General features: G+C 44.0%; 1 protein-coding gene across 1 annotated transcript in view; it reads left to right on the plus strand.

Moving 5' to 3' along the window:
• The first annotated feature begins 580 nt into the window (after nt 1-580).
• GALNT16 (polypeptide N-acetylgalactosaminyltransferase 16) overlaps nt 581-12849 on the plus strand; it is a 212056-nt gene continuing 199787 nt past the window's right edge. The window contains exon 1 of the mRNA XM_040333412.1: nt 581-972. Within this exon, the coding sequence (XP_040189346.1) occupies nt 793-972 (180 nt within the window). The 5' untranslated portion in view covers nt 581-792. The remainder of the gene's footprint in view (nt 973-12849) is intronic.

Below are 12849 nucleotides of genomic sequence, written 5' to 3' on the forward strand. Positions count from 1 at the left end.
TCTACAAAGGATAAAAAATAAACGTTAACAACGCGTTCTTAACGCTTTACAAATGACACCTAAATCATGAATAATGCGTTCCAGTGCTATATTTGATTCGCAAATGTGTCACGTGCGTTATGGTTGAATGCCCATGTGAGCGGAACCTAACAGTCCTGAATGGAGCATGTACCAATAGATCCAAGCAATACATAGAAGAATACATGTCTGTCGATCCTGAAATGACGGCTTAAGCCTCGTACACACGACCGAGTTTCTCGGCAAAAACCAGCAAGAAGCTTGCTGATTTTTTTTTTTTTTGCCGAGGAAACCGGTCGTGTGTACACTTTTCGACGAGGAAACCGTCGAGGATCTCGTCGGGCCAAAAAGAGAACATGTTCTCTATTTCCTTGACGGGAATTGGAAAATTTGGCTCGCCCGTCGAGTTCCTCGGACGTGTGTACGAGGCTTTAGGAAGGTAGGGAGGCGAGCCCAAGCCTTCCTTTCCATTTGACAGACGTGTGGCTGTAATCTGGGTGGACATTAGGACCCTGAGGAGGATGAACTCTCTCTGCAGGACTGAGCTAAAACAAACAGCTGAGTGAGAGCAGAGAGAGAGCAGAGAGAGAGAAGGGAGGGAGGGAGAGATACAGAGAGAGGCAAGCAATACAGGGGGAGACTGAGCCCTGGAAAGAGACAGCTTGAGAGGAGGAGGAAAGCACAGGGCGCACACAGGCGCTGCTAGAATGTAAAAGGAGTAGGCAGCCTCTCGCCTCCCCCCATTCATACAAATCTCTCCATCCTGCCTGCAGCATGAGAAGGATCAGAGCTAATGCCATCGCCATCCTGACTGTAGCCTGGATCCTGGGGACCTTCTACTACCTATGGCAGGACAGCAAGCCCCATCCTGCAACATCCAGCAGATCCCCTGGCAGGAGCCGGCCACCGGTGAGGCAGGAGGTGCACAGAGAGGACAGGACCAGCCCTGAGGCTGTGAGTATCAGCTGTACATTGGGAGGAACCTGCACCTTCTCATCACTAGGAGGGGGAGGGGGTTATGGACCAGTCCCCTGTGACTGGCGGGGCTCCTTTAACAACAATAATCCATTTCAATGGATGAAAGAAGAGCGTAAGCGGCTACTCCTAGCAAACATTTAGCATCCTCCTCGCTGTTACCCATGGCAACCATTCTCAGGCTTCTTCTTGTTTCTTTAGAGCATGAAAAGTGACGCCTGATTGGTTGGAAGATTGGCTCTACTTTTTTGCTCGAATGTCTTCCAACATCCCCAATCCGCTCGGTTAATAAGTCATCGCTCTTCCTTCGAATAACTTCTCTTTATTTTCCCCCCCCCCCCCCCCCCCAGCCTCAGCTCTCACTTCCAATACATCCTGTCTGAATTACCCATCCTGACAGCCCCATTGATTCTCATCTCGCTCTATTACAGTATACCATCCGTCATCGGTCCCTTCATTAAAGCAATTTGTGGGAATACGGGACTGTATAAACGTGATCAATTTATTGCGTGTCATCGGATAATAAATAGGAGGGAAAGCAGAATAACAAATAGGAGATTACAGGGAAAGTTTCTGGAAAGACGTGGGATTACTGGTGCGTTGTAAAAGGCGACATGCGGTTTTTTAAAAGCGCAAATTGCGTTTTTAGTGGGTTTCTAATGCGTTGTGTTTAGTTGAATTGAACGCAGCACAAAATGTGTTTTCATCCCTGCTCATCAGGGAAAACAATCGACTCAAAAAAACGCACTTAAAAAAAAAACACTATGGGGCAGATCCACAGAGATCTGCACCCGTGCAGCGTATCAGAGATACGCTACGCCGCCGTACCTTACCTGGCTTTAGTTCGAATCCTTAAACATTTTGCGCCGTAAGTTACGGCGGCGTAGTCTATCTCTGGCGGCGGAATTTAAATCGGCGATTAGGGGGCGTGTTTCATTTAAATGAAGCGCGTCCCCGCGCCGAATGAACTGCGCATGCGCCGTCCCAAAATTTCCCGCCGTGCATTGCGCTAAATGACGTCGCAAGGGCGTAATTTTTTTTAACATAGACGTGAATTACGTCCATCCCGATTCACGGACGATTTACGCAAAATAAATAAAAAATTAAAATGAAATGCGGGAACGACGGCCATACTTAACATGGCAAGTCTAACTATACGCCGCAAAACACCAGCTTTAACTTTACGCCGGAAAAAGCCGACTAGAGACGACGTAAGAGAATGCGACGGCCGCGCGTACGTTCGTGGATCATCGGAAATAGCTAATTTGCATACTCAACGCGGAAAACGACGAGAACTCCACCCAGCGGACGCCGAAGTATTGCATCTAAGGTCCGAAGGCGTACGAAGCCATACGCCTGTAGGTGTGCGCAGCCTATTGCATTAGGGTGTGCACCCCAAAGCTCAAACACACATGCGTACACACATGCGTGTTTGTATATACATATAGGGCAGTAGGACAATGGACAGTGTTGGTAGATCAGTGGACAATGTCAGTAAGGCAGAGGTTGCTGTCAGTGGAGCAGTGGACGGTGTCAGAAGGGCAGAGATTGGTGTCAGTAGTTTATTTTTTATATATTTTATATATTACTTTATCATGTTTTACAATATTTATTTTACAATCATTTTTTTATTATTGTTTTTTTTTTACTATTTTTTTTAGGTACCCCATTGGTGGGCTTTGGTGAAATATAAGAGGTCCTACACAGACCCCCGATGTCTAATTTTTCAGATAGAGAAAGTGACTGAGGACAGAGATTCCCCAGTCCATTTCTCTGCAGCTGAGCAGAAGGGTGGATTTGCCTAGTACAGGGTCATTAGGGTGTGCCCAGGCACACCTGGCACACCCTGTGCGCACACCTATGCACACAGAGTTAACCTAGGCTAAGGCTAGGTTCACACTGCTGCGAATTCAAAATCGCGGTAAAATCGCGATTTTGCCGCAATTTCGGCCGCGATTTAAGAGACATCTGTGCAGGGTTCAATGCAAATCGCGGCCCGAAATTGCAAAAAGTAGTACAGGAACTACTTTTTGAAATCGGTGCAGCGCCGCAGATGCGGCGTTGCACCCATTAGGACAGTGCCATTGCCGACAATTGCCGGCAAATGCCGCCGATTTGAGATGCGATTTGACATGTCAAATCGCATCTCAAATCGTACCAAATCGTACCCAGTGTGAACCTGGGCTTAAGGGAACTATTTTTCATGCACTTTTTTTGCGCTGGAAAGGTGCGTTTTAGCATGGCAAATGTGTACCAGTGTGTGCTGAGTCTTAGGCCCCGTACACACGACCGAACATGTCTGCTGAAACTGGTCTGTGGACCAGTTTCAGCAGACATGTTCGGTCGTGTGTAGGCCCAAGCGTGCAGGATTCCAGCAAACATTTGCCCGCCGGGCCTTTTCCCAGCGGACAAATATTCCTGGACTTGTTTTAAAACATTCCGCTGGAATCCTGCCCGCTCGGACATGTTCGGTCGTCTGTACAGACCTACCGTACATGTCCGAGCTCCCGCCATCCCTCGCATGCGTCGAATGACTTTGACGCATGCGTGGAAGCATTTAACTGGCAGGCCCGCCCACGTCGCTGCGTCATTGTCGCGGCGACACCGCGTCATCGTCGCGGCGACACCGCGGACACGCCCCGCGTATTGTTTACGCGCGGATTTCTGTACGATGGTTAGTACAGCCATCGTACAGAAATCCCCGGGCAGACATGTACGGTGAAAACGGTCCGGCGGACCGTTTTCTACGCCGCTGCCATCCGCTGTAAACAGACAGGTCCCTGGAAGGGTCAAAATACTAACAATACATTTTTCATATGTTTAGTTTCAGTTGAATTGCATTGAAACATGTTCATGTGCTTGGTGTTAACATGCAGACAGGTTGCTTTTTAACACAGTTCACTTCAAAGCACAACATTGCAGTGTGAACAAGGCACATAGAAAACCATTGTTTTCCATGTGGCTGCCCTTGCGGTGACCTGTGTTGATCCGGTGTGGAAAATCGCAGGTCACTAGACATCGTGTTAACGAGTCCTAAAACATACACATGTGTAGGGAAAATGAAGAGCTAGTGTTAGACCATTACAAATGCCGTTTTTGGGTAATCCATTCACACCTATGTGTCTGTAATTCAGCAGTGATGTATTTGTGGTTTTTAAAATGCGTGCCATAGGCTGTTAGGACATGCTATCATGCAATTCCACACATGCATATTTCTCTTTATTTTTTGAGTATATTTTTAAGGGACATTTACCATTCAGCTTGATAGGAACAGCAATTCATGAAAACGCATGAAAACGCACATATGCATTGCCATTGCCCGGTTGGTCCTCACAACTCTGTAGAAAGAAAAATTGGATAGGTCATATTTTCCAAATCAAATCAAATCAAACTGCAAAGCAGAGCAGGGATGTAAACACCACTTTTTTTTATATAACATTAGGACTATGTGCACATGCGTTGTAGTTCATTACAGAACTTACACTGAAATGATACATTGTGAATTATCCTGTAAACATCTGTGTAGAAAAAGCTACAAGAATGCTAAGAAAAAGACTGAGGAGGGAGGTGTGTTTGTAACTCCCATGGGGTCCCCTAAGATTCCAGCTCTTATTTTTTTAGTGCATGTTAGAAAATGAAAGATGACATCTGAATGGAAGCTGTAGGCAACACAGACAGTTTTTAGGAAAACAGCAATGAATGTATCCAAGCCTATTGCTTACTGAATGTATTAAATTCCATATAGCTAAAAACTTTCATACCTATGAAACATTATTATTATTATTATTATTATTTTTAATGTATTACTTTTTGTATTATTGTTGTTGTTGTTTTTTATTATTGTTGTTGTTAATATTGTTTTGTGGGTTTTAACCAGGGCCAGGACAAGGGGTGAGCAGAAGGAGCGCCAGACCTGGGCGCAATGGTTTATTGCACGGATGGGGGCGCCCTGACTCTAACCCTAAGGGAAGGGGGGCACAATTTGGCATCTTTGCCCTGGGCGCTGGGTGACCTTGTCCCGACTGGTTGAAACATATAGCCATGACCAATTTATTAAAGAGGAAGTAAACCCTGATGGGAGTTACTTCCTCTTTGTTTCCCTGCAAAGGTAAAGCATAATGGGCTACTATGCATCGCATAGTAGCCCATTATGTGACACTTACCTGCAGGAGAAGCCCGCAATGTCCCCGTCTTCCTCGCAAGTAGCGAGTGGCCATTCTTCACCCCTCTTCCTTCCAAGACTGCGAACTCCGGCTCTGTGAGTGGCCGGAGTCGCGTGACATCGCGTGACGTCACTCCCACGCATGCCGTGAGCCTCCACTCATGGCATGACCCAATTTAGCGTGCCCTTTCTAACTCTAAGGTCTGGGAGATATTTCAAGCACCTACAGGTAAGCCTTAATCTAGGCTTATCTGTGGGTTAAAGTGGTTGTAAAGGCTTTACAACAACTTTAAGGGCCTGTGTACACCGGAACGCGGTGCGGGAAAGATGCACAATAGCCACTTCCTTTTTTAACAAACTTCCCTAAAACTTTTATCGCTGGCAATTAATTGTTAATGGCACCACAAACGCATCTCACAAACGCAGCACCCCTGTGGCCACCAAACCGCATGGTACCGCAGTACTATATGGTCTGGTGCAGCGAGATGTGAAAAAGTAGTATTTGTGCTATTTTTTTCTGTGTTTGGTACATTTGGCAGCCTATTGAAATAAATGGGCTACCAAAACTGGAATGTGCGGGACCACACATGCCTGTTCCAGTGTGAGCTGGCCGTACTCGAATGTTTCCAACTTTACAAATGCAATATTTGCATGGTATTGGACCTCATTAAAGAGGAACTTCACATCCCCCTCCCACATTTTTTTTACCTTTTTTACTAGTGTTTTGCACAAATGATAGGCCTCGTACACACGACCGAGGAACTCGTCGTAAATGAAACATCGTTTTCCTTGACGAGTTCCTTGTTAGGCTTGTCGAGAAACTTGACAAGCTTTCTTTGCGTACACACTGTCAAGACCAAATCTCCTTGTTCTCAAACGCGGTGACGTACAACACATACGACGGCAGGGGAAGTTCGATTTCACTGGCACAACCCTTGGGGGGAAAACGGTCGTGTGTACGAGGCAATATACTCACCCAAACAGCAAATCCATTGCTGGGAGAGGCAATGGATATAATGAGTGAAGCTCCACTTTACTTTTTACATAGTCCAGTCAAAGAATAAGTAAACCTAACATTTCATATTTCTGATATATGCCTGTTGTACCATGTACTTGTATGAGAAAGTATCCTGTTCTCTTTGTATTGTATCCTTTGTGTGAAATCCCTGGTAAACCTGCCAGTCCCTCTGCTTTCCTTTTAAAAATTGACTGCACTGGGCATTGGAGAACAGCATGATCAGTTTTTTTTAGCTGTGCTAAAATCTCCTTTAATGATCAGACTCGTCCTGACATGTCCCCCCCTCTCGCCGCACAGCCATTCACTAGGAAGATCAGTGTACTGCTGTTTTTCCTCCCCCAGCTCTCTGAGCTCCTTATGCAGCTGAAAACAGAGGGTTTGTGATCACTTATAAAAAAGGTGATTATAATGTTTTTTTTTTATATATACAGGCAAATGTTTTGCCTTTCATTTCTATTTTAAACTTCATGGGGCAGATTCACATACAAATAGATCGGCGCAGCTTATGTGAGATACGCTACGCCGCTGTAACTTACATAAGGCCGGTTCGAATCCCCAAAGAATTTGCGCCATAAGTTACGGCGGCGTAGTGTATCTCAAGCGGCGTAACGGCGCGGAATTCAAATCGGCGATTAGGGGGGCGCGTTTCATTTAAATAAAGCGCGTCCCCGCGCCGAACTAACTGCGCATGCGCCGTCCCTAAATTTCCCGCCGTGCATTGCGCTAAATGACGTCGCAAGGACATTCCGATTTACGGACGACTTACGCAAAAAAAAAAAATTCAAATTAAACGCGGGAACGACGGCCATCCTTAACATGGCAAGTCTAACTATACGCGACAAAATAGCAGCTTTAACTATACGCCGGAAAAAGCCGACTACAGACGACGTAAAAAAATGCGACGGCCGCTCGTACGTTCGTGGATCGTCGGAAATAGCTAATTTGCATACCCAACGCGGAAAACGACGAGAACGCCACCCAGCGGACGCCGAAGAATTGCATCTTAGATCCGAAGGCGTACGAAGACGTACACCTGTCGGATCTAACCCAGAAGCCGTCGTACCTTGTTTTGAGGATTCAAAACAATGATACGATGCGGGAAATTTGAAAGTACGCCGGCGTATCAGTAGATACACCGGCGTACTCGCTTTGTGGATCTACCCCCATGGGTCGTTTTACAAGGTAAGGGTTTACATAGACTTTAAGTGATAGCAAAATTGAAAAATAAATAGCAAACCTTCATCCACAGAACCCTAAACGCACAGCTGATCCAAATGTTATACCATTCCTTTCCCACCATATTTGCATTATTATACAGAATGATAAGTATGTGTTTGTGATTTTTATTTTTTTCATATGTATTTGACTCTTGGATGGCACCATGTCCTTTTGAAATGTCACCTTTTTAGTTTATTCAGTGTAGAATTTTTATGTGTTGATTGGGGTTGGGAGCCAGTGAAGTGGCAAATGTCTAATTTCCTCGGTTACTACATGTTTCCAGGAATGTAAATGCCATTTCAGTCTTTTCACCCAGACCACGTATTTAATCATGAGGAATATATTCAGTGTTCAGCCATGCTTGAAAGAAAAATCTCTTGTTACTCATAGTCGGGATGTGTAGCTTGCTCCTATCACATAGGTTGCTGTCTTAGCAGGCTGGATGTACATAGTGGAGATGTGTGGAGGGATATTTATAATCGCTGATATTATATAGTGTTCCGGTATCCATGGCAGCCAGCATTGGAGAAATGTGCAGTTTAATGGTGCTTGTGAATGGTGGAGGTTTCATGAAATCTGGTACGGACTTTGAAACAAAAGATTGGGAATAATACTATAGAAATATAAAATATTCCATATGGCATCCAGTCATATTCTACGTTTTGCACATGTGTTTCTATATGTGTTTGTGGTCAACATTTTCAGAAATGTTCCTGTAGTGATTCTTGTGTCCAAACTGACCACTGCCCATTGTATGCTCACAGTACAAACCCATTCAGGGAACTTCATAAAAACCATACTAGATGCTCATTGGAAAACTGCCTTGCAGTAGTGACAGTAATGGTGACAGAATCATCTATGTGTCCCCTCTTTTGGGGAATGATCTAGCTCATCTTCGGAGACAGGTGTCAGATCTTCTTCCTTTCAAGGCTAAAGCGGCATTGCAATCTTGTAGGAAGATATTATATGAATCAGGCGATAAATGTGGTAAATTACTGGCCAGGACCCTCAGGGAACAACGTACGGCCTCCTAGGTATGTACTCCATATAACGGGGAGAGATGAACAGATGCTTTGTCAGCCAAAAGATATTGTTCAGGCGTTCGGGGAATTTTACTCCTCCTTATACAATCTTTAACAATCTTCCACACCCTGTTCTCTGGAGGAGTATCTTTCCTCTGCACATCTTTCTCATTTACCCTTCCCAGTCCGTCGCAAATTTCCAATCACAACTGAAGAACTACATAAAGCAGTGAAGGCCGCTAAATCTGGGAAGGCACCTGGTCCTGGTGGATTTACCATACAGTATTATAAGGCCTCGTACACACGACCGAGGAACTCGGCAGGCGAAACACATCGTTTTCCTCGTCGAGTTCTTGTTAGGCTTGTCAAGGAACTCTACGAGCCAATTTTCTCCATTCCCGTCAAGGAAAAAGAAAACATGCTCTCTTTTTGGCTCGACGAGTTCCTCGACAGTTTCCTCGATGAAAAATGTACACACGACCGGTTTCCTCTGCAAAAAATCTCTCCCACCAAGTTTCTTGATGGATTCTGCCAAGGAAAACGGTTGTGTGTACGAGGCCTTAGACTCTCTTGCCCTTGTTAGGCCCACATATGTTTAAAGTGTTCAATGCATTGGGACAGTCCACTATGTTTCCCCCGGCCGTTCTTTTGGCATATATATCAGTCATCCCAAAAGAGGGGAAAGACCCATCTGATTGCGGTAGGTATAGGCCGTTATCTTTACTCAATGTGAACTTGAAGCTTTTCACCAAACTACTTGCCTCTCGTCTTCAATCTCAGCTTCCCCAGTTGGTACATTTGGACCAAGTGGGCTTCATTCCTTCTCGTGAAGTGAGAGACAATACTATTAAAGTACTCAATTTAGTGCACCATGCTAATTGAACTGGCATTCCTTATGTTTTTCTGAGTACGATGCAGAAAAGGTCTTTATGTTCTCAGTTTTGAAACATGGGTTTTAGGGATCAGATGCTTCAATGAATCACTAGTGTTTAATTGACTCCACAGGCCTCGGTTGAGGTAAATGGGGTGTTTTCAAAACCTTTGTTTATGACAAATGGTACCCGTCAGGGCTGTCTTCTTTCACCCTTGTTATTTGCCCTATCGTTAAGCCTCGTACACACGACCGAGGAACTCGATGGGCGAAACACATCGTTTTCCTCTTCAAGTTCCTTGTTAGGCTGTCAAGGAACTCGACAAGGCAAGTTTCTCCATTCCTGTCGTGGAAATAGAGAACTTGCTCTCTTTTTGGCTCATGAGTTTCTCGACAGTTTCCTCAACGAAAATGTACACACGACCGGTTTCCTCGGCAAAAAAATATCTCCCAGCAAGTTTCTTGCTGGTTTTTGCCGAGAAACTTGGTCGTGTGTATGAGGCCTTAGAGCCTTTTCTGAATAAGATTCAGTTGAACCCCGATATTTCAGGGTTACAAATAAGAGACTTTAACTATAAAGTCTCAGCTTTCAACATCTAACCCACATCTAACCCACACATTTCATTGCCCAATCTTATGAAGGAAATAGATGGTTATGGAGCCCTATCAAATCTGAAAATAAATTATACAAAATCCGAGGTATGGGAGTTGCTCTACCTCCCCCTCTGCGTCACATGTTACAACCTAATTTTAATTTCTAAATGGGCGTCTTCCACATTAAAATATCTGGGTACTCACATCCCTTCAAACTTAACTAACATATTTGAACTTTTCACCTTTGTTTAGTTCACTTCGTTGCCTAGTGTATAATTGGCACAAGGTTTGCATTCAAGGTTTGGCCGATCTAACATTATTAAAATGTGTATCTTACCAACATTTTTGTATCTTTTTCAGACATTACCCATTTCCATTCCCGCAGTTTTTTTTCACCAAATTTTTGCTCTTTTTTCTAAGTTTATATGAGTTCAAAAACAACCCAGGCTCTGTAGATGCCTTCTGATGTTACTCAAATGTTACGGTGGAATGGCTTTTCCGGATGCATTTAAATACTATCAAGCTGCCCATCTTGGCAGAATGATTGATTGGTGCAGACATAGAGATCTTAAACTTTGGACGGCCATTGAGCAAGAGTTCAGCTCTGTTCCTCTGCATAGGGCACAGTGATGTTATGCAGCCTTACCGGCTTCTCTTAAGACGCATCCTACTATAGGTCCTACACTTCAAGTAGGCTCTATGGCTTGTCGGACCTCTAAACTTTCTTCTATACAATCGCTGCTGTTCCGTATATATTGTGAAACCCGGGTTTTCCTCCTGCAATAGCGCTGGACCTGTTTTGTAGTTTTTTTAAAAAAAGGGATGTTTTCAGGCCTTTTTGATCTCTGATACCTGGCATACGGTCCCCACATTGAGGCAGTTAGAGGGACCATATTGGTTACATTTTTGGCAGGCACTGCAGTTAAGCCATTATTTCTGATCAGTGGGACCCCTGCAAACTTTCGACGACAGCGAACACCATTTGAATTGTATTGTGAAGACGGGGATGATCTCCGTAACACTCTTTCTAAGATGTACACCTTGCTAATAGCCCCTCCAGATGCCTTAGCAAACGGGAAAGAGATTTAAATAGAACATTTACATCTGTTCAGCATCAGAACATTATTCATCTTTCCCTGAAATCATATATTTGTATGTGTATTCAGAAAACCAACCATAAATACTAACACGATGGTGTCACACCCCATCGGTTCTTCGCAGGTTTTCTCCAGAGGCTTCAAACCTTTGCTGGAGATGCCGTGAGGAACAGGGTACCTTATTCCATATCTTCTGGCTTTGCCCGAAGATCAAACGTTATTGGTCAGAGGTGCAGAGGATGTCTCAAAAATTCACAGAATTCTGGGGATTGAGGTCTTCTTGTCTCTTTTATTAATACATGCATGCAATCCATCACCCCTGGGGGTTGGGGAGGGGGGCATTTCCCTGTTCCCTTTTTTTGCTATGTTTGCTTTTGTTTTATTTTAGGTTTTTCTTACGTTAAAAAAAGAAAAAGGAATTGAAGGGTCCATTTGACATTTATTTGTCTTCTCCTTAGTTTTGGAGGAGAGAAGATAGTGTGGGTCTTAGTGATATTCAGTACATCAATAACTTCCTTTATACTAGCAGGTTATTTTGAAATGTCTTCGTATTAGGTGAATATGGTACCTGTTTTGAGGTATACTGTATTTGATGGATACTTGGTTCTTTTGTATAAATAAATACACCTGTACACTATACATGTTTTTAAGATAGCGCCAACGTATACCTGAGTACAGCAGTGCACAGCCATTCAGGTCCATTGGAGGCTGTACACAGCACATAGGCTTTCCTCAGGGGGATAACGGCTTTACCGTTTAAATGAGTTCAGGCACCCATGTGCAAAAGGCCTTATTTAATCGCCACATTTGTTGCATAGTGATCCAAACCTAGAATAAATCCAAATCTAAAGCCAAGTACACACGGACTGAATGTTTGCCAGCATCGGCCTGTTCAATAGAAACTGGCTGAGTGTATAGCAGCCTGTCCGACAAAAGCTGGCTGTTCGGTCGGCTTCTATTAAAGGCTCATATACGAAAGACGTCTGCCGACCGGCTCCCTATTAGCGCTTTCAACACTGGAGTGTTTTGGCAGGGGGGCTGTCAGAACACAATAGCACAGTAGGGGAGATTGCTTTACTAAAATTGGGTTGTTAGTACAGCGGCTCGGATCTGAGCTGTCAGTGTGTACGAGGCTTAAGGGTGGCATTTAAGCAATGTGCCTGCTTGCTTTCTAGCATTGCTTGCATTTACCAAGCAAGATGTGGACCATCTATTATTAATATTATACAGGATTTATTCAGCGCCAACAGCTTGCGCATCGCTTTACAATATAAAGGGTACAGTACAATTACAACACGGATTAATACAGAAGGAATAGGAGAGCCCTGCTCATGGAGCTTACAATGTAACATACAGAAGAGATGATTGTTCCTTTCTCTTTGAAGTCCTATGTTCAGGCCAATAATCTGACAAATTAGGTGGTTTTAGTTGTAATCTGCTGATAAGCGGCTTTTGTATTATTTATTTTATTCATTTATATAGTGTTACATTAGCATCAGTAATTTTTACTAATAACTTACCAGCATTTTAGCATGCAGGAGGAAACTGGAAACCAACCTAAACACACACAGGGAGAGGAGAACATACAAACTCCACACAGAAGCTGCATCCACATGCTCCATGATGGGAAGTGAATTCTGGAGTTAGCGCAAAATTGTACTTTGCCTATTCTGGCTCATTGCGCAAAATCCTCCAACAGCAGGATTCCTAGAAAATAAAGGGAGGACCCATATTTCTACCTTGTACTGTATATCCACTTGAAGACCAAGCCCTTTTCTGACATTTGTTGCTTACAAATTAAAATCAGTATCTTTTGCTAGAAAATTACTTAGAACCCCCAAGCATTATATATTTGTTTTTAGCAGAGACCCTAT

This window comes from Rana temporaria, chromosome 13, assembly GCF_905171775.1.
Source record: "Rana temporaria chromosome 13, aRanTem1.1, whole genome shotgun sequence".
Lineage (NCBI taxonomy): Eukaryota > Metazoa > Chordata > Amphibia > Anura > Ranidae > Rana > Rana temporaria.